Raw genomic sequence first — 22,709 nt, forward strand, 5'->3', positions numbered from 1 at the left:
GACTTGTTTTGCAACTTTCTGCCTGTTGTTACAGTGTTTGAGAAAACAGAGGGAAAAATTGTCCCGCTTGCAAAAAGAGTAGAGCAAATCCTTTTGTACTTCATCTCTCAAAACAAGTATCTTACTACTACACGGCAGGGTCCTTCAACACCTTATTTACACCGTATTTGCATTGCATTCAAACCCTGCTCTAGAAGCAGTGTTGATTTCCTTGGCAGCTTACACTAGTGATTCTTGTAGTATCAGTTAATTTATTCTTACATTATCTCTGAAATAAGGAAGATGAATAAACTCAGCCTTATCACAACAGATTAAAAGCAAGAATATTGGTGAATATTTGGTATGTGTTTTAAGACTTTGTTTGCAGTGTTTGGCGTTTTACACGTTTTAAGTTCAAGGCAATATGCTTACTGACCTCAGAGGCAGTTGGAAGCATTACAGCACTTATAAAATAGTCAAGTTTGACCCCTGGAGGCAGAGAAAGCACAAGATTTGCAACAGTCTGGGGAAGATTTTGTTACTGACTTCCTTGTCACAGAATCCTGTGATGCTGAGGAAGGCCAGAATCCAGATCCTGGGGCAACACTGCAATAACCTAAACCACAAGACAGAAGACCTTAATTTCCAGCTCAGGCTTTCTTTTTAATCTCTTCCCAGCCTTTCTTTCACCCTTCTGTTTCTGTGGTAAGAGTGGCCAGAATCCTGACAATAGTGGTCCAAGGGTTTTACGTACAGCCCCAATTCATTGTCAGTGTGAATGTGTGCACTAAAAGCCATAGAGGCCAGGCAAAAAACTGTCTGTGTGATCATGTAATTAAGGACTTTACCTTAATGTGTATGCATAAGGGGAAGAAGTTTTTGCAAGAGGTTTTGTATACCACCTTTTATGTGGTATTTCTTTTTTGATGTAGTGTATGTTGTGTGCAACTTCCCACCGATTAAAAGTGGTTCTGGAAAAAATTAATGGCATTATGCTCTTCATTTGCAGAGTTAGAAGCTTGAGATTCATGGCAGAGGTGTCAGCTGCTTTAGTTAATACAGTAACTAATACAGGAGGTGTTTTTAATTAGTTTTTATTGCTACTTTTAATTATTACTAATAATTATCATGTGCTTTTGCTGTGGAGCAGGAATAAGGAGAGGAACAGGAGAGACTCCTTGGCAGTGAGAAGCAAACATCTAGGAGTCTGATCATACCCACTCTGTGACTATCTGATCCTTTCTGCTAGCATTCAATGCCAGCCTCTGCTCAGACTTTTCGTCTGTGTTCTAAGGCTCTTCTTTGCTCCCAGTTCCTACCCCTGAACTTACTGTTCAGCCTCCTGGACTGGCTCACTGCAGTCCTATTGATCTTGCTTGGAGCTTTATACAAGCTATCTTTCTGCATTCTGTTTTCTAATATGTTTAGCCATTTCTAGCTCTTTCCTTGTTCTGCTGCCCCAGGTTAGCTCTGTTTTACCACCACCACCTTTTTGCTATGCCTGTAGTTTTTACATCCTTGTAATACTCTGAGGTTTTTTTTCCCCTTACATCATGAACCTACCTCAAGACCCTGGTCTTGGCCCCTGTCAGCCCCTGGCTTGGACTTCTGCTCTGTCTGGTCACCTTATTCACTTTTCAGATTCCTCACAGAGCATACGTATTGTCTCAGTCTGCTTTTTGCAGGGCTGGCAAGAGGTGCAGCTTATACAGAAGTTTAATAATGTTTTAAGTTGAGAACGTGCCAAAGCTGGTATGACACTATAGGCTAGTATCTTTTTGGCCTTTTTATTTTCGTTATTTCAAAATTTGCTAGCAACACATACTCTTAAGTTTGGTCTCCAGGGAGCTGAGTTATCTTAACTGAATACCCCATTCCCCCAAGCCCCACTACCAAAGCTCTTCATTAAAAGCAAACCAGGCAAACACCCAAACAGATGCCTTTTAGTTTTGAAGAACCATGTTCAATTGAATTGAAGGTCTTGTGATGAATAGTAGGTTGTGAGCAGTTTTAGGGAACATTGAGAGCTCCATTGATGATAATGTATGAAGAAATTCTAATCTTTGGGCATATATATATATATATATATATATATATATATATATTTGGCATATATATACACATATGCATTTGTGTATGAATTCCTGCCAACATCTGCTTTCACTTCACGGTAAATGTGTATTGTCTCACCCCTCTTTCATTGAGAGAGGAGTAGTCTCAGTTACTAGGGGACAGTATCATGCATGTAAGCAATTAATGTGGATTAACTGATGTAACACAAATTCACTGCCTTTGGGCTTGAAAGTGACCTACCCTGACTACTTACCTAGTATGCTGTTTGCTTGTTCAGCACAAAATAAAACCCAAGCAGTGAACAGAACCTTTGTCTGATGAGCCTCATACTTGCTGCTGTGGTTGTAAGGTCCCCTTTGTGCTAGAGTAAGCTCTTGTCTGGATATTTTGCACTGCAAGGGAGGGCTTGTGCTGAAAAAAAGTAGCTGTTACGGATGGTTATTTCTAACAAGTGTCACAATACTAAACTTTTACTGGTACTTAGGGACCCAAATGGAGCCTGTCCCTTAAACAAAACGGTTTTAGTTTTAAAAGTGTATCTAGTATTGTAAACTTCCTGTTGTATACATTTAATTGTCAGTAGCATTTCTCCTAGGGGATAGCACTTTAAAACCAGCTGATACATCTCAATTGGCCTTTAAGTATTTTAATTCAGCAACACTCATCAGAGGGTTGCAAATGACAGTAGCATTCCTGTATTTTCCTGTATTTTCTGGAGTGCAATAAAATTTCTGAGGATTTTAGACTGGGTGTCATATCGTAAAATAAAATGATGGGGTTTCTTCGTGGAAGCAACTTATTTTTAACTCCAGAACTCTTGAGTCTATTTTCATTTTTGTTTATGTAAAAGGGAGAGTAGAATATTGCATTTGTCTTAGTAGGATTATGCTGTGCAAAGCAGATGTTAAGCTCCTGTAACACACAAAGGGGGCTTTATGTTCTTTCACATCTGTCTCTGCATAAACAGCTCTGTTAACTCTTAAGGGCTCATGTACAAAGCTCCTTGCTTCTATTAAGAGACTGCCTCAGGAAGGATGGATGGGGTCCCCATTTCGCCGGGGTGGGTGGGTGGAAATCCTTGAGAACCCAACTGAATTCAAATACTGCCCTCTTTGACTGGGTGAGCTGCCAAAAGAAAGATTGTCTCTGTCTGTGGAGGTCCAAAGAGAAAGCTTGGGAAGGTTGTCATGTTTTATTGCCTTGCAGCTTATACAAATAGTGCAATAGTAAGTCAAAAGCATTTTCCTAAAGCCCATGTTGTAAAGCTGCTTGGCATTTCACCTCATAGGCAGTTCTCGAGAGGCTCTTTGCACTAGGCAGGAGTTTGAATTCTCCTGTCTCTGTGCCAAAATCCATCAATGAAACTTCTTCGTACCAAATTGATGTATTTTCTTTTTTGTATAAACTGGGAAGTATCACTTTGGCAGAAGAAACAGTGCAGTATGCTCTATTGTACTTTTCCTAAGTTATACCACCTTTCCCTTCAATTTAAAAGCTCTTTTTTACTTTTAGTCTCTAATGAAGCTTTGTCCCTTTTCCATCCTGATTTATCTTGGCAGTACAGTTTGGAGTTTAGGAATTGGAGAATCTCAGCACAGAATGAAGCATAGGTATCTGCAGAACTTTGTTCTGAGTAAGCAGTGCAGGCTTCAAAGGTGACATCTGGCCATGCTAGTATCTGTAGAAGAGGTTTGCTACTGATTTTGATAGGAACAGCCTTCCATCCTTTCTGTGTTCCAGGAAAATGGTGCTTAGTTGAATTAAATAAAACTTGTAAGAGCAAGAAGTGATAGGACAAGGGGGAATGGCTTTAAACTGACACAGGGGAAAATAGATTATATATAAGGAAGAAATTCTTTATGGTGAGGGTGCTGAGGCACTGGCACAGGTTGCCCAGGCAAGCTGTGGATGCCCCATCCCTGCCAGTGTTCAAGGACAGGTTGGATGCGGCTTGGAGCAACCTGGTCTAGTGGAAGGTGTCCCTGCATATGGCAGGGGCGTTGGATGAACTTTAAGGTTCCTTCTAACCCAAACCAGTTCAGCTTTACTACATTGAACATTTGTAGTGAAACTGGCATTTTTTGACTGGTGCATGTCACCTGCCCATGGCTGTTTTAAGTGTGAATAAAAAAGTCACTCTTCCATATATCCTAATGAATTTAAATTCACACTCAGCACTTCTTCATATGCAGACAAAAGACAAGCTTCCACTAATGAGAGAGAATAGTTTAGCTTCCTTCTTCATATAATTTAATATTGTGCAGCCCACCATGGCAGAACAAATGATCAGTACTTTATAGCAGAAATGTTGCCCAGTGTTTCCCCTATTGCCTTGTCATGGTGTGCCCTGCACCACCTCTGGACCCCACAGTGGTGGGGTGTCCACTCTGTTTGGTTTCTTGAATGGCCTGCAACTGAAAGGGAGCCTAGCTTTGCTGCAGGCAGCTTATCTGGGAGGGAGCTCAGATCTGTCAGGTAGCATTACTTGGTAGCTAGATTGGATGTGCTATTGGTTTAATTTATTATTTATCCAGGAATAAGCCACTTGTATGATAGTTCAGCGCTGTACCTAAGAGCTGAGACTGCCTGGGGCTTGGTGGGGGGTGAGATTGTTCATCTTCAGTTAGTGTTGTATTGCTGTCTAATGGGATGTGATTGTGTCATGGTAAGAAGGTGAAGAAAAATTTGCTGTCGGGATGATGTTATATTTAGGACTCCTTTTGGTGTCAAAGCAGCCCATTAAATTATTGCAGATCTCAAGGTCAGTAGAAATACTTTGTTGAAAATGGTTCTTAGCCTGGATTTAATCATTCCCCTGAAATTTTGGACACCGGGGGTTATTGGCAAATGAGCCTAATCCACAAACCCCATAAGGTGTAAAATGAACTACCGCAGTCTTGCTGCTCAAAATGAACAAGACGTACACGGTTAAAGCTAACACAAGAGGGAAATCAAAATTATAAAGCTAGCTCTTTTATGAATCATAGAGGTTTCCTTTAAAAAATGGTGAATTACGAATCATCTTTAATTCAAGAGAAATCTATGGCAGAAAATAACCAGGTAATTTTGCTGCATAAAATAGGATCAGCATTTTTGCATGCTGCAAAACCTGTGGTGTGGTCATGGACTTGTTTCTGTGTGGTACGCAGTGAAATTCCACTCATCTGAATCATTTGAGCAAGATTTTTTCAGGAAAGTTTTATCCTTCTCAGTTTTAAGTCCACTTAGAGCGACAAAATGTTTAAACAGAGGCAAGCTGAATGAATGTGCTCTTTGATACAAGACAACAAAGCCCGTAACTGAGAAGCTTTGCTACTCTTTGGGCAAGCCCAGTTGATTTAACTTGGTACATGCTTATGAATCCCCAGACTAATTGTACTTACTATACTTGAGTCATGCTAAACGAATAAAACTTTGCTTCTGAGGAGCCTGGCCTGTGTTTCAAGAGGCTGGCATGCATTTTCTTTACATGATGGGCAGGACTGGCTTGCTTAACCTTTTAATTGGCAGGAAGAAAACTCACTTCATGGCCTGAGCCACAATCATCTCTGAATAATGTAAACAGTGATGACCTGAACTTGATCTTTTAGACAAGGGACTCTCTTTTCTTGGTAGCTGCATTATGCAGACAAGCTAATGCTCTGGGGTCAGCAAGGGGCTTTTGTGTATCCAAGCACAATAAAGCTAGAAAGTGTTTCCTGCTGTTTAGCTAATTAATGCAGGGTACCACTCTGTAGGAGTCAGCAGTGGTTTTGCTGCCTGTCACTGCTATTGTACTGCCTGCAGAAGGATACAGAGCAGGGCATGTGGTAAGGGAATGAATTCTCTGTCTTGCTGCACCTATTGCAGGACAGAAAAAGAACTTGGGGAAGTCAGCTCTCTATTCACTTGGCTAGAAGGGAAAAAATGCGGTACTGGAATGGTCAAAGCATATTTCTCAGAGTTTTAAATAAGTAACAAAAATAAATGGGTAATGCTCTGTGTGTGATGTGATGCTGCCAGAACAGAATTATATGTGTCCTTAAATTGCCCTTCTTCCTGACACTGGAGAGCACATCTGAATGGAAAAGATAGGCAGCTTTTTCCTACTAGACTTTTCCCTTAAATCATGTTTTATGGTGTACCATAGTATAAAGAATTTTATTTGAGACTTCAAATGCACATATAACGTTGTCGCATGTATTTTTTTCTGATGAAAATCTACTGCAAAGCAGTGAGTTCCTTTTCAGTAGCTAATGTAGAAAAATATACAAAGGCATTTAGAGCCTGCTCTGATCTTGTATTCTGGTCAGGTGCAGGCAAATTGTAAAGAGAAAATTGAAGGTGTCATAGTGAACCGCATGTATTGCATATTTGAGCAGTAAGAGAGCTAAATCATCTTAATTCTTGCTAGAACCTAACTGGGTACGTGCTGCCTGTGGCTGCCTTCTTTCTCAGCAAGTTTTTAAGTGGATTATTAACCAAGTGTAATGCTGTTTGCAGCATCTTAAGTTTGACAGACGTGATTGTGCAGGGGGGAGGGTAGGGAAAAAGGGTGGTTGCCTTCAGACAAAAGCTTCTCATAGATGAGCGTCTTCCAAACAATACCTTGCAGTTTTGTCCCAGATTAAAAATAAATAAAACAAATGGTGTATGGGTTTCATGCCCAGACAATAACTCTTCTGTTTTGTTTTGTTTGTTTTTTTTTCCACAGAACTGCTTAATAAAACATGATGAGAATGGATACTCAGCAATAGTGGGAGACTTCGGTTTAGCAGAGAAAATTCCTGATCACAGGTACGTGAACTAATCTAAATATAGTGAGAGTTGCAGTGTGATTGCAGGTCAGAAGCTCTGATGAGCCGGATTCCTGAAGCCATTATTGGATTGGGATGATTTTGTAATAAATGTCCTCTGTTCGTTCCAAACTACTTTAATTGGCTTCTTCCATTTTCATAAATAATATTCAGTGCCATTGCAGTATTATTCTCTTTAACCTCTGGGTTAGTTGTTATGATCTAGGTTTATAACAAAGATACTAAAATTACTGTCCAACAGTAGTTCACCATTTGCCTCTCCCTAGGATGAAATTATAATCTTACTCATGTGAAGAATGCACAGGTGACTGTCACAAGCTATAGTCACAATTGGAAATAGTCCTTTTGTCATCCCTCCATTAGGGAGATCAAGGACAAGGATTTCATTATTCTGTCTGTATATTGACTTGTGTATTTCAGGGTATTCTGGCTGTGAAATATGCTGTCAGATTTTCTCCAGTGTGTGCTTCTGTTTAAAATGAAAAGCCTTCTAGCTCTTTTGACTGCAAAGAAAACAATAAAAGTTGATCTCAGTTTTGCACTGTTTTTAAACTGCACATATCCTCAAGCTGTGTCCTGAGAGGTCTGAGGGCTTGCATTAACGTTGATGAAATACTGATCTAAAAGCTTAACAAAGTAGACATCTGAATTTCCAAACTACTGCTAAGTACAGCCAATATGTGCCTTGTATACTCCTGTGGAATCTCTGCCCTTTAAAGTGCTGACAGCTTCAGCTGTATTTGTACAAATCCATCACAAAATCAGGAAAGCACACCGGGTGCCTTAAGGTGTTGTTAATAACCAGTTTTGAGATGCCCTGAAAACCAAGAGTACAGTAATAAATACAGTTAAGGGAGCTTGAGACTAAAACAAATAATGTAAGAGAATTGTTGTGAGCCACCACTTTGGTTTGATGTCAGTTTTACCTCTGTTTTCAAATGCAGTTTGTTGTTTCCAGTTTGCTGGCTAGCAAGCTGTGCTATTTTGAGGCCTTCAGAGGCCTTTTGTGTGTTTTTATTTTTCCTTCAGGGTCAGCTGGGTGGCAAGCTGGAGGCCTTTTTTCAAGGCTATAGTATTAAGCCATACAGAAATACTGCAAAGTTTTCAAACCTGCTCTATTCTGATTACTTCCAGTTCTTCCCTGTTAAAGGATTCATCTGGTCAATCTTATAAAAAATACAGTTTGCAAGCAGGCTGTGCTGAATACTTTCAGAGCTGCTTATTGGTATACACATAGGGATGAATACCTGCATGACTTGCTGCATAAATGGAGAACTTGACATCTAGCCTGAAACTGATTTCCACAAACCTTTCTATGTACAAATGAAGGAGCCATCCCTGCCAAGAATTTGGAAACCAAGCTATTAAACAGCCACAACCTTAAAATAATTTGGGTTTTTTAAGTGGTTAGAAACTGGAAATAAAATATGAGCAACTGACTGAAGCTTTTCTTTCACATTCTCCTCTTGCTTTTGCATGACTTCAGTAGGAAACCAGTGTACAGTATGTTGTAGAACCCACTTGTATTGACTTCCCTCTACTGAAAGCTTCTCAGATACTTGTAATTACGTGAAAGTTGGTAGCATACCTAAGCATTTAATTAATGGTGGTTCTCTGTCTCCTCTCTTTCCCCCCATCTATCCCATATCTATATAGTGAGAAGTTACCAGTGGTCGGTTCACCCTTCTGGATGGCACCAGAAGTTCTCAGAGATGAACCATACAATGAAAAGGTAGGTACATGATCTAAATGGACTTAAGTTGTCAGATGTTTCTCTTCAGTAGCTGTATACAAGATTTAAAGTTTCCATACTATTAAAATTATTGTTATTTTAATTTGTGACATTTCTGTATTGAGGCCATTCAGACTAAGAGAGAGCATAGTTGAATAGCTATTTTAAATTCATGGTGTGGATTCTTACATGGAAATAGAGTTACCTTTAGCATAACTCACTGTTATGCTACTTCTATTCTGAAACACCCCACGTGTAGAAATATGGTAATGCCTTGTTGACCTAACACAGCAAGTCTTACAAGAGATGTAGTGAGGTTGCTTCCCTGACCATACATTAGTGAAATCTGGGTACAAGTAAAAGGTCTGTGTGTAATTACATTAAATATATAAATAAATAAATCAACCTTTTTCAAGGTAAAATACCTTTAAAAATGTTCTCCAAAGGTATTTCTAAATTTTCTTATTTGTGGCATTGGGAAATGTTTCTTTCACACTAGATTTTAGAAATAGCATTTTCAATCAAGCTCTTCTTTACACAGGATTTTCTCACAGCTTTTCTGTGTGAAAGCCCACATCCTGTACCTTTTTATAACTAGTACTCAATCTGTTTAATTGGTGATACTTTTAACTTGCAGGAAAGCAGTAGCTAAATCAGTAATGAATGCAATAATTAGCATTTCAAAGCTTTTTTAACAGTTCCAATTGACCTAAATTAATAATGTAGCACCCAAATCCATGGTGCCACATTCTTCACTAACCCTAGGGTGTGGAAGACTAAAGAGGAAGTGGGTCTCACACCTCATCAGCATAAAAGATGACATAAGCCTGCCTGATGCATAAGGGATGAGGGATGTTGGCTTCTCCTCTGTAGACTTGTATTCCGTGTTTTCCTAAATTTTATTACATGATAAATTCAGGTGGGTGGAAATCTGAGGAATTGTGCAGCTCCAAGGGTAGTCAGATAAGGGATTACTAAGCATCACGGAAATTTCAATGGAAATTGATGCTGATGTGCAGTGTTACTAGATATCTCAAGCTTTGGGAAAGACACTGTTTTGTCAGAGATACTCAACTGTGAGAAGTTTTTCTTAAAACCAGCATTAATATTCTGGATAAGCTGTGATCCTGTGTATTCCAAACCCATCTTTCTAACCACAGTGATAAAGAGGCATGTCATGGTTTTGCTATGTTTTTAATTACTCCCATCTGTAAGACGTCAAATGTGACTACACTATTCTTTATGCAAATGATTATTTATGGTTTGATGGGGTTTTTTCTTTTTCTTTCTCTTTTTTTTTTAGTTTATATTCTTGAAAGAGTTATAAAGTTATTGCTATTTGTGCAACAAGAATGCTTTACTGTAAGCATGTGTTTCTTTGCACGGAAAATGTTCCCTATAATGCAGTTACTTAGTGTTGTAAGGCTGTGGTGTTGGTTTAGTTGTTTGACGATAACCATTTGGGGTAAAGAGAAACGCAGTGGCAGATAAGAACTCTGAGTATTCAGAGCTGAACCATGAGCCTATATTTTTTCCTCTCTCAGGCGGATGTGTTCTCCTATGGTATAATTCTGTGTGAGATTATAGCAAGAATACAGGCAGATCCAGACTATCTCCCTCGCACAGAGGTAAGTGGTCATGTTTATAACATCACTGGGAGGCGGTAAGTATGCCATGATAATGGCTGGCCTTTAGAACTTCTGGCACTGCTGCCAAAGATACGATGAATAGGTGTTACGTTAAAAATAGCCTGTAAAAGGCTTTTGTTCTTCTGTGCTGTTATTGTAAGAAGCTTCACTGAAGACACTCTCACAGAGACTTCGTCCAGCTGCAGTCCTCATGGGAAATCCTTTCTGTCCCTAACTGGCAGAACACTGAGAACACTGCAGTGCAAACTCTTCCTTTTGTAGAGTGATAGCTCATGTAGACTTCTTGCCAGTTTTGGAGCAGAGCACTTCTGGCACACTGCATGCACTAAGCAGCCCCTCCTTGTGAAAGGGGCAGGAGCTATGCTAGCAGCAGCTAAAATAAGCTCACCCTTATTTTTGCATAGACTGTGCTAAGCACTATGGATCTGAGCTCAAATCGACAAATCAGATGAGATATTCCTTAGTTCACTTGCCTTTTAGTTGAGTCCCATCTGCATGGCAGCTTTTGGCCCTTTTTGGGGGGGGTCTTCCAAATTGTCTATCCCCCTCTGGTTCTGAAAATGCAAAATTGCTTAGGCCTTCAGCTGCTTCCTGAAACAAAGCTTCCTTTTGTTTCCCTGCCCTTCAGATTTTATAGTGCATTTAAGGAACTGGATAATTTATATTACCAGTCTAACATCCACTGAAAAATTAACTGTCTTAATTGATAAATTTTAATCATAGCAAAGCCTCTGGTTTTATAGCAGGCTTTTAATTTACATGGTGAAAGTCACCAGGGTGAAACATCATAATGTAAGATGTTGCCAGTATGGATCTGGAAGCAGTATTTCAACTGCAGTGGATTCAAGTTATGTCCAGAAAGAAGAATGAGCTTTGAAGTCAGCTCATTCTCTAACAGGTACCTTGTATAATGTAATCCCCATTGGGAATGCTGCAATTTGGATTGTGCATGAAGTTTTCTCAAAATGCTCTGTATATGGCTGCTGAGAGATGGTGTTTGTGGTTATTCCTGATAACACTCTATATATGACTCACTGAAAAGAAGATGCTTTGGGACAGATAGAAGACCTTATTTATATCTCTATGCTGTGTTCTGGTTTATACAGAATTTTGGATTAGATTATGATGCCTTCCAGCACATGGTGGGAGACTGTCCTCCTGACTTCCTCCAGCTGGCCTTCAACTGCTGTAACGTGAGTAACTTACTTGAAGGGGAGAGGCCAAAACTGCAGTTCTCTAAACCCCTCTGGTTTTTGAAGATAGAGCTTAAAGCATTTACAAAAGAAACTTGAAGAGCCTACCTGTAAAAGCAGCATACATACTGATAACCCAGAAAGTCCCCTTCAGTTTTTATAACCCTTTCCTTGCAAAAAGGTCTGTCTTGTGGTTTTGCAATTCTGTGTTCTGTCCTGCCAAACAAACAGGTCTGGCACACTGAACAGCTTCTTGCAGGCTGTTCAGGCTGATCATAACCAGTTTTATGCTATTGACACTGGCTGGCCCTCAGGCTCACGAAAATCCAGCTGTTATTGTGAACAGACCTATTGAGCCATGAGGAAAGAATTCTGAGTTGTTCTCACAAACAGAGGAGACAAATCACACCCACACGCACACAGAAGTTTGAGTTGGAAGGAACCTTAAAGATCATCTCATTCCAACCCCCTGCCCCAGGCAGGGATACCTTCTACTAGACCAAATTGCTCCAAGCCCCTGTGTCCAACCTGGCCTTGAACACTGCCAGGGATGGGGCAGCCACGGCTTCTCTGGGCAGCCTATGCCAGTGCCTCCCAGAGATGAAAGTCTTGCCAGTATCTAATCTAAATCTACCCTCTTTTGGTTTAAAGCCATTCATTCCCCTTTGTCCTATCCCTACATGCCCTTGCAAAAGAAAAAAACCTCTCCAGAATCAAGAGCAGGCTCTAAACTACTTTTAAAGTCTATATGATGCCTTTTTGGAAAGTGGCATAAACCTCCAAATCCCTAGCCTGTGTTCCAAAGAAGCAAACTTGGACCCAAATGATTGAGTATCAGTAAGGTTATAGGCAATGTGCTGTATGGAGTAAATATTCTGCCCATTATTCAAGTAAAATTCTGATATAGTGCACACCTTCATGGCTCCTCCTGTGAAAATTCCAAGGAGGTAGATCTCTTGTGCATTATCCCATAACAGAGGTTGTTAGTGTCTTTTTATAGTAAACCTGAGCTTCCACCAGATTCAGCTGAACAAAACTATGACCAGGGCTCTGCAATGAGGCCACAATGGAGCCAATACCTGCGCTGTGTGCAGGTGTTTGTAAGCAAAGTCTCATCTCTCCATGCTCTTGATGCTTATTTTTGTCCTGAGCTCGCTCCTTTACTTTGTATTAGTACAAAGGCACATGCTCAAAGGGAATGGTATAAAGGTAAGGATGTGAGCAGGTGAGGGTGACTGCCACTCTTGACACAAGATAGCATAATTTAATTCTAAGAATATTTGTGGAACTTATTTTGGACTAACTGCTTCACTCCTCTGATTTCACCTTCCTCACTCCTCTGATTTCACCTTAGTGCAGTGGAGCTTGCTTCACCAGGACAGTGGTACATGTGACTCATGTTTATGAAGTGTTTTGACTACGTAAGCACTAAAGGGTTTGGCAAGAGGTAGGATTTGACTTTGGAAGTCTCAACTCCCACCTGCAGACTCCCGAAATCGTACTTCATCCACACACATGGTGCATGATTCAAAGCAGTTTTTCAGCACAGGTGAAATTCAGAGTAAAATTACTTACAAAGAAAGGCAAGTGTCTGATCTTATATTCTCATGTAAGAATTTGGTGTGCTCAGAGAAGACGTTTTTTTTCTGGCTGATTACTGTCAACTGCTGTTCCTGTATAATAAACATCCTTTCCCTGAACTGAAAGTGGAAATTACTGTCTTGTGATCAAGCCATTAATATGCTGATTTCAGTGTGGGGCATGCTATAACTCACCGCTTACCTAGTAGAAAGAAAAAGGTAGTGAACTGATAAGGCTTTCTTATATCTGCTTAAGTGTGCTTCAGTAACAGGCAATCTGTGTGATAATTTGCTTTTAGACATGGATGTTTATATGGCTTTTTATTATTTAGGTCAACAAAGTGTAAACTGTATAGCTCAGCTGATTAGCTGAACTAATGTGCAAAGCCCTGGGGGTTAAGGGCAGCCTAAGAAAACCAGTAAAAACTGACATGTACAAGTAGTGGATTAAAATTTCTTCAGTTTACTGTTATAAAGTATTTGGGTACATGCAGGGAAGTCTAAAACTTAAGGCTGCCTATCAACTATAAGCTTACTTGTATGAACACTCATAAACTTAATAATGTCATATCCTGCAAAAAGCTTACCAGCATAAGCTGAGCTGTGGGCAGCTGCTGCCTAGAGGGAAAACCTTCTATTCCATTTGAGCAGAATCTGGACTGCTCAGGGATGGAAGAGGCAAATGTTGCTCTAAGTTTCTTCTCCATTGCTTCTCTTGTCCTGGATCTTACCTAGACAAATTAAAATAGCCAGAGAACTCTTCTTACTTCCATAGCTTGCAACAACTCCGTAAGCTTCCCAAATTAGTAAATTTGCCAGAGTGTGTGCTTTCATGTTGCCCCTGCCTTACTCTTTCAGTGAAATAAGGAAAGCAGAAAAAGATGGGGGTTTTTATGCCAAGAAATTCCAGGTGCTGCATTAGAACAACTTTTTTGACGGTCTTGAGCATTTAAAGTATGGTTTGTTTTTTTTACTACTGTGCATATGAATTCTTAGCCCTTTACCCTATGTTGCTAGAAGGTGTTCTGGCATTGCTGATCATACCACTTGTCTTCAGAAAGATCCATCTTGTAGGACCTGCAAAGCAGTATCAGGGAGGTCTTTAGGGTTTGCTGTGTACAAAGCACCACTGTTCCCTTTGTACCCGAGGTGAGATCTGTCTGGGCTTGTTTGCTCTGAAAAAGCTTTTGGAGGGCTGGAAACAGGAATCAGCTCAAGCAGAATCTTTTTTACTAGTGTAATGATGTTAGCTTTCAGCTGCTGAATTGCAAATTGCTACCTACAGTAGTTAAGCCTGTAACATATATACAGGGTCAGTGTTCAAAATGAAGGAATACTTTCTAAGCTACTACTTGCATTGAGCTGCTTGCCTTCTAGTATGATTTTAGGATTGGACTTAGTTTAGAGATCTGTTCCTACTAGGGTGAATAAATAAACGCATACTGATAAATACAAATGGAATGCATACTGATGAGGGGGGGGAAGGATATTTTACTTTGGCAAAGATGGATTTTTTGCTGTTCTATTACTTTCTCAAATGATATAAACAATCTTGCTCCCCACAAGACAGACCAGTACACCCACAAAGGTTCATTAACAGATGGAGAGATGCAACATTTTAAATTTCAAAATCAGTAATGACATTTAAGTAGATTTTAATTAAAGCCACAAGGGGATGATGGAAGAATCACAAACTTTAATCCTCTTGAAATAATGTTGATGTATAATCTCTGACTGATAATTTGGGAGTCCAGAAAGAATTCCTTGAACTATGAAAGCTTTTTCAAGCAAGCAAACAAACCAAACCCCCTTGTGAGCCCTGAATCTAACAGCTTTCCACCTTTTCAATTTAAAATGCATCTTCTTTATGGAGTGTTTACAACTTGATCACAAAATGAAGAGTTTAAACTAGCACAGAATACTTACTTTTCCCCTGCTTTATTTATTTCTTTTGCAGTGACAATACACTTCTTAAAACAGTCTTGAATTTCCTCAGTTCCTCCAGATTATCCCTCTATCTGTCCACTGTGTAAGTAAGAACGGCCTGAACAAACCCCCATGAACTCTCTTGATTTGTGTGCATTCACAGATGGATCCAAAGTTGCGTCCTTCATTCTGTGATATTGTCAAAACACTGGAGGGTATTTTAAACCGCCTGAGAAATGAGGACACGGAGAGAGAGAGAAAGTTTTTGAACCTCGACAACAGTGACAGAAAACCCAAAGGTAAGTGTCTGTATTGTACAAACATTGCTGCGGGCGATGAACACTGGTTCGTATTTGAAAACTGGAATTTCAGCTATATAGAGTATTATTTACAGCTTGTGAATCATTTTACTCAAAGCCTGTAAATTATTCTGGAACAGTGCTATATTCTTTGCACTGCAGAGTGTCTTTTAGGTAAAACAAACAGCTGTTTCTTAAAGTGCCTCAAAAGATTCTGCCCACAAGCTCTTGAGGGGAAGTTTAGAATTCACTTGGGAATGGTTTTGTAAGTTGGTAATAGTACATGAGAATTCAGCAACTTTTGTTTTGCCCCTGCCATACTTAGTGCATATACATAATTTCTTTGATGTATATTGTATATAATTCTTAGATGCTTCTTAACTTCCTTCAGGAGGAAGAGCAGACAAGAGGCAAAGCTATTTACAAAGTACCTAGACTGGGGAAAAGATGAATCCCAGATCTCCTTGGGAATGCTGGCCATGAAGGGTTTTCTCTGAAGCTGCCTAGTGCCACCTGGTGCTGGGAGCAAACTGCAAGCAGTTCTTGGAGGCAGGGGCATGTTCTGACTTGGGCATCTTTTATGTTAGTAGACTTCTGGCACTGGAAATTTAGAGTACGATAAAAATAGTTTCTCATATTGTGTATGTATAAATATGCAATAGATCTATATATATCGATCTGTAATATGGTTATAGATTGAAATAAGCTCTGTATTTGAGACTACATGGAGTGCATACATGTACTAATTCTCCCACACCTGGAAAGCATCTTAAAGAGGTGTGGGTTCAAAAGGAAATGTTTTTTGTTGTTGTTGGGGTTTTTTTTGCTTGTTTTTTCTTTTTTTTCTTTTCCTGGCATTCTCCCTTTGGAATGCATGTCAAATGAGCATCATCTTGGAGAAGTGTTACATGCTGTGCTTTGATTTACATAGTCTTTCCTAGGTGGAGTGACTACAGTCTAAACTGTGGCAGTTTTTAAGGGAAAAGTGAAAGTCTGTATGTGCTTATTCTGGAAATAGTAATCAAAAGCATATATCACTTCTTTATATCAGCTTGTTATTGCTCTGCCACAGCTCTTTAAGAGACACCTGGAGATCCAGTGGCAGATGCATGTTTCAAGCACCCAAGGAGTTAGCATCTTGCCCTAAACAATTACAGTTTTTCAATCCTGTTCTAGCAATACATAATTTATTTTAGTCTCAAACTTTTCTCATCAGGGTGAAAAAGTCCTGGTTCCTTTGCAACCATGTTTTGTATTTGTTCTCTTTCATGGTCAGTATCATTGACAGATCTTGGGCAACCTCTGCTGGAAGCCAGGATGGTAAATCTAGAAACATACAAATTTTCTTCTCCATGACCACCCTGTGCCGTCTCTGCTGTTTCAGTGTACTGGCAGCAAGGAGGTTTGAAGGGGCCCTGAAGTACAGGGTTTGGATAGAAGAGGGAAAGTCTTCCTCATTCCTACCAAGCTTGTGTACAGTTTTCTTTGCTCTGTATTGTCTGAAGACAGTTCTGTCTTGCCAAGTTAGCATTCCCCATAATGTGGGTAGCAGATTTGATCATAAAATGTAAAGAAGCAGTCCAGTTTTCAGCCAAGGTAAGCAAGGTGGCATTAAATGAATTTACATTTCCTCAAGTCTTCATGATAACTTAATAAGCTTGATGCATGAGTAAGGAAGAGAGAATATTTAAACGCAGTTTTGACTGCCTTGCATTTAAAAGCTATGGACATGGCAAATTGCCATGTTTGAAACCAGTAATACATTGAGGAGAAGAGAATGTGCTTCTGTTTGTAAGGAATGAGCAGACATGTGCTTATGGAAGATGCTTTGGAATATCAGAAATGCAGCTTCTTCTTTACAGCTGTCATGAAATCTCTGTGAGGGAGCAGACATGCAGGTATATAGCTCCTTTAAGCTAAGAGTATTTCTCTTCTTCTACTCAGGGTCAATTGAGAAAGGACCAGGAGTCAAACGTTTGAGTTCCCTGGATGATAAGATCCCACCGAAGTCACCCCGTCCACGTCGGAATATCTGGTTGTCACGCAGCCAGTCTGATATCTTCTCCCGCAAGCCTTCCAGGAAGATCAATGTGCAGGACCCCTACTATACGCCTAACAAAGGGTTAGGCCGGAAAGTGAATCCCTTCAGTGCCCGGGAGGACCTCAAAGGGGGGAAGATAAAGTTCTTTGACATGCCAAGCAAGTCGGTGATTTCCCTTGTGTTTGACTTACATTCTCCAGAGGCAGGTGGGAGCTGGAAAGCCAGCCAGTCCCAGTTCCGACAGGCCTATAGCACAGACTGGCAAGAAACCTCCCTTCTTCCTGGGAGGAGATGCAGATCACTTCCGCTCTCTCCTGAACTGCCACACAAGGAATATGGACTGTTTGGGGGACTGTCTTCAACTGTCAGCAGGTGTGACCCAATCCAGCTGGGTGCAGAGGTTAGGCAAAAACTCCTCAGCAGCAGTAAATATGGCGTGTCAGAGATTCCTCCCTTTCAAGCCAAGCCTCACAGATCAGGATTTCTTCCTGTACCAGGACAAGATGAGGATATGGACTGTTCAGATGGGCCAGTGGCCCAGGAGGAAAATGGGTTTTGCCCTATTGAGAACACATGTGGAGATCCAGCATGTAATCAGCCATTAGTGCTGGCCCAGCCTGAGCCACTACCTTACAAAAAGCTCCCAATTGAGAATTCAGTGAACTCTGAGGGACGTGGCTCCTCACAAGTGTTTGCAGGTTGTGTCCCTTCTGAAGAGATGGAGGTGGAAGATGACCTGCTGAAAAATACTCTGCTAGAGACTACAAAGCCTCTCTTCAGTATTAGTCCTTCTACTGAACTGAAGAGAGAGGCATGGCCCTTCAGGGAGAAGGATGGGGACAGTCCTGCCCCATTGTCTCAGACATCCTCCAATATCTCCGCAAGTGGCAGCACACAGTCAGCTTGTGATATATGAAGAGAGGGCTCACACTGAGCGTGTCCTTGAGGGAACAGTTGTTCCAAGTCACTTAAACCTTTGTTTTTTTGTAGTGCTGGGCTTCACATTTGAAAGAGACTCAGCAGATGGTAGAAGCTGGCTGTCAAACAGATAGCTGCAGGTAGTGTCTGGAGAGACTGATTATTTTAACTTTAGTTCAAATTGTGCTTATTCTCTTCCCTGATTTGCATTCAGAGGGGGAACTACTCCAGCCAGAATGGCCATGTGGGACCCACAGTCCTTCCAAGAGGTAGCAGCCAGAGCAGGCACCATGTAATCAGTTTTACCTGGATTCCAGCATGGAGCATTTCAAGGCCTTAAGCTCCATGTTGGGTAGGAAGTTTTTTCCTCTTCCTCTGACTGACCACCTGCTCTTAGGGCAGATATCTACTACTGCATACTTTGCATTAACATTCTCAGCAGTGCATGTGAGTGGGAGCCTCTGTTTTAGAAAAGGCACAGAGATCTTTCAGAGCTCTCTTGAGCAGATAGGGATGCTCTCTAGTCCCAGAGATGCTGTGAATGCTGCTGCAGTGTTAAACAAGCTCTTTCAAAAGCAGCAAAACCAAAACCCCTTATGCTGGTTGCAATCTGCAGGCTGAGTCACATGATAAGTACTTTGTGATTGATAAGAAGAATCTGTTCCCTGGCATTTCATTTTCCCTTGGGATTTGGTAGTGATGTGCATATGTCAGTGCAGGGAGGCAGGATGTGGTAAGCACCGCTATCCTCCTTGTACAGCTCTTCATGTGTCTCAACCCAAATGTGTGGAGGATGATTTGCCCAGGGCACAAGAGGAGAGAGACATGTTCCAGACATTGTCATTTCTGGCCTGCTGGAGAAACTGTCCCTGAAAGTAGCAGTTGTAAAGAGCTTTTGGATGTGAGCTCTTGCCTCTGAAGAGCTGAAAGGACGTCATGATCTGTTTCTGCAGAATAGTTAGTTAAATACAGTATCTACATCACAGTTGACTTCTACCACTAAGCTGGAAGGGTCGCATTCACCTCCCTCTCTGGTATGACATCCCATCTCATTGGTAATATCACTGCAGTAATGAAGGCTCCTTATTTAAAACCAGACTTCTTGAAAGAGGACAGGGATCCCCTGCTCAGGGGAGGCCAGCAGTGTTGCAGCCACACAAGTACTCTTGGAGAGGATAGACAGTAAGCTCACAGAAGAGTTTTGAATTGTCAAACTGAAGAAAATTAGCTTGTCTGAGATGAACCTTTTTTTAATCCTCCATAAAGAAGCTGTTGTCTTTATTGGCTTCTCCTGACACTGAATGGGATGATCTTTTTCTTTTTTTAGTTTTTTTTTTTTCTTCTTTTTCTTCTCTCCATCAGCAGGTACATATGAAAGAAGCAGCAGCAGCACAAGCTTTAATGCTGCTTGCTGGAGCCAGCATCAGAGATACCAGCTCTGAGATGCAATGTATGAGAAAGCTTGGTCTGTGATACTGTTTGTGCAGCATCTTGCCCTTTTATACTATCATTGTCCTAACAAGATGGGATTTGTAAATTATGATTTTTTTAACCTCTATTATTATCATTCCTAACTGAGGTATGCATTGCACACCTGCTGAGCAGATAGATGGTCATGCAGTGGAGCCCGGAATTTCACCCAGGTAGCCTGTTAAACTCTCTTCCTGCTCACTTGTAAGGATAGAAAATGTCAGCTAGTCTCTGATGGAAGCAAGTCTATACCTACTCTTCCTGTCTTGAAGATGGAGAAAGCCTTAGTTCTTTATTGGCTGAGTTGCTTATCTTTCAGAGGTGCAGGTAACTGAGTTATGACTTCCTCTTGTGAAGTATGTGTTAATCTGAGCAGCAGTTATCCCTTGGCAGTGGCTGCGAAGAATTAAATGAGAACCAGTGTTGCAGAGTTACTCAGCACAGTCCATGCCAGATTAGGCAGCTGTGAGCAGTGTGAAAGTGAAAATGCCTGTGCTTTCCAGCATCACCCCTTTTGGCCCACACCTCTCTGCCTCTTGAAGGTGCTCATCTGTAGGGTAGTCTGTCTTGTGTAACCTGTCTGCAGGGCTGGTGTCTGCAGAGTGCAGAACAGCTTGTATGGCTGGCACTGTGCATGTAACTTGCTTTGAGGACAGGGTCAGCAGAACCCAAATTGCCAGCTAGCAGCCTGCATGGTGACTGCTTTTTATTTTAGCTTTTCTTTTTCCCCTGTATCTTTTATACAATTATAACCTTTTAGGAGGGAAACCATCAGCACCAGCTTCTGTTGTCACAAAATGCATTTTAGGTGTGTGACTTCAGACAAACAAGCAATAATAAGGAATAGTTTACTTCTGGATCACCAGGCTGTGAGGAAGCTGTCCAGCATGTTCCAACTGCCTGCGGCCTCATTGGAGAGCACACATGCTCTGGCTGCTCTGTGGCTTGGGTTTGCCCTGGCTGTCAGCACTGACACCTCATCATGAAGCATGTTGCCCTCTCTGACACTGACTGCAAAGCCTGTGCAGTCAGCCTTGCGGTACCTCTGTGGCACCCATCACAGTGACCTCATCTCTTTTCTTACACCAGAGTCTCTTAAAATCCTGGGCCCTGAACAGGTTTCTTACAAAGCAGCATGGCTAACACTTTATTTTCTGAAGTGTCCACTCTAAGCACAGCCAGCTGACATGTATAGGGCACATCTATCAACTTCTCTAGCTCTTTGTACTGGGGTGGCTGTCAGAAACACCAAGGGATAGCAGCTCAGGCCTTTCCTGGATTCTTGGTCTGCATGGGAAAAGAGGCTTGCGTATGAAACTGGAGTAAAAGGCTATTTAGAACTAGCTAAGTGCTTGCTAAACCCCAGTGTTTCCAAGGGTCCAGATGCAGTTGGCACTCACTACATCTCACCCTTGGGCAGTGTAAAGCTGAATCTAGGTTGCACGTAGTAACTACTCGTAGTTTTTCTGCCTGAGGGTGCTTTTCTACAGGGGGCCATTTTCTGACAGCTACTGCTGAACACAAATATAAACGTGGTCAGCAAACTGCTTGTTTTATAGTGATGTAACAAAGTTTTATTGTGATTGGATTTTATCATGATTTCTGACTTTCTTATGGGAGTAGTTCTTGCTCTTTTAAAACACTTTCTACACATTGCTAGGTTCCCTGAAGAGATCAAAGATGTTTTTAATTCACTTTAAATTTCTCTATGTTGAATTCATTTAAATGTCTGTTATAAGCTATTTTTGTGGTGGTTGCAGGTTGATCAAGTGCAACTGAGAAAATGCATGTGAATTGCTGCCCCTCTAAAGCAGTGCAGACAAGGGGCTGTAGTAGACTTGTTGGAGAGGTATTGATGTATGATGTGTAACAGAACATTGGTATTTTTTTGCCAGTACAACTAAAGAGACTTGAATAATTCCTGTTTGCACTTAATGCTATTGTTTATATTGCATGTCACTACATTTCTATGCAAAACAAATAACCTTTTTTTGGGAGGAGGGGCAGCCAGATATTTGATTAAGTATAAAGACCTTTGCGAGATGATCTATTTTCGTATTTATGAAGGAGTTTTACGTCTTAATATTTTGCAGTCTGTAAATAGCTCCACTTGTAATTAAAAGCTTAGGAAGAAGTTTGTAGCCTGTGTATAATAGTAAGTTAACACTGCCAGAAAAAGAATCTTTGCAACACGACTTTTCTAATATTGCGGATATTTATGACTATGTAAAGAAAGCACGTCTTGTTTTTATGTTGATTGACCTTTTGGAACTCTAGAAATGGTGTATGGTTCATTGGAACTGCAATAAGAAGTAACCAAAGATGAATCCAGTTAAATATTTTCATAATTTTTTTCTTGGTCAGGTTTTGTAAACTTTCCCAACTTGCTTTCAAAATAAAAATGAAATCAAGGCCTGAGTCTGGTGCTTGAGATGACAAGTCTAGGTTAAAAAAGCTGGTTTGAATACTTAAGCTATGAAGGACATTGATACCTGGCTTGAGATTGTATTCGCTATTGCTCAGTGCTGAATTACAAAGGAAAACTCATCCTTAGCGTTGTTTCTCTCCTGCATCTTACTATAGTGTTACACTATTAAACCCATGAGACTCAAGGATCTCCTTTCCTCTGTGTTATAGCCCTCTTCAGAGTGGGCCATAGCTTGTGACCTACAAGACAAGATGGATTTTGGTAGCCTTCAACCTGCAGGGAGCTTGCCATTGCCGCTGCTCTGTTCTAGCCCTAAACAGCTTCAGCAGCACAGGGAGCTGTGCCTTTTGTCCCACCGCATCTCCCCTTACTGAGAAGCTTGAAGACTGGCTGTGGCTTGGTTCTGCATGCAGTTACCCTGCACTAAAACTAGCTGGCTCATAGAAGCAAAGGTCTCATCTACATATCCTGTAACCAAGACCAAGGTGAAGTACAGCTATGAAATAGAATGGCTCTCCCAGGTGCATGTTTCAAACCACGTAAGTCTCTTTTAAAAGACAACACTGTTTTTTTCCTTCCTGACTTGTGCAGAAGGATAGGGAATGATTATAAGGGCTATAGGGAG

At 40.9% G+C, this 22,709-nt stretch overlaps 1 protein-coding gene across 2 annotated transcripts in view; it reads left to right on the forward strand.

The window, feature by feature from the left end:
* TESK2 (testis associated actin remodelling kinase 2) overlaps positions 1-22,069 on the forward strand; it is an 83,835-nt gene extending 61,766 nt beyond the window's left edge. For both annotated transcript variants that reach the window (XM_034064096.1, XM_031050819.2), the window contains 6 exons: positions 6,746-6,828; positions 8,505-8,580; positions 10,125-10,208; positions 11,336-11,422; positions 15,092-15,227; positions 17,172-22,069. In XM_034064096.1, coding sequence (XP_033919987.1) covers positions 6,746-6,828; positions 8,505-8,580; positions 10,125-10,208; positions 11,336-11,422; positions 15,092-15,227; positions 17,172-18,184 — 1,479 coding nt within the window. In that variant the 3' untranslated portion in view covers positions 18,185-22,069. The remainder of the gene's footprint in view (positions 1-6,745; positions 6,829-8,504; positions 8,581-10,124; positions 10,209-11,335; positions 11,423-15,091; positions 15,228-17,171) is intronic.
* Positions 22,070-22,709: the final 640 nt, after the last annotated feature.

Source organism: Melopsittacus undulatus, chromosome 6 (assembly GCF_012275295.1).
Source record: "Melopsittacus undulatus isolate bMelUnd1 chromosome 6, bMelUnd1.mat.Z, whole genome shotgun sequence".
Taxonomy (NCBI): domain Eukaryota; kingdom Metazoa; phylum Chordata; class Aves; order Psittaciformes; family Psittaculidae; genus Melopsittacus; species Melopsittacus undulatus.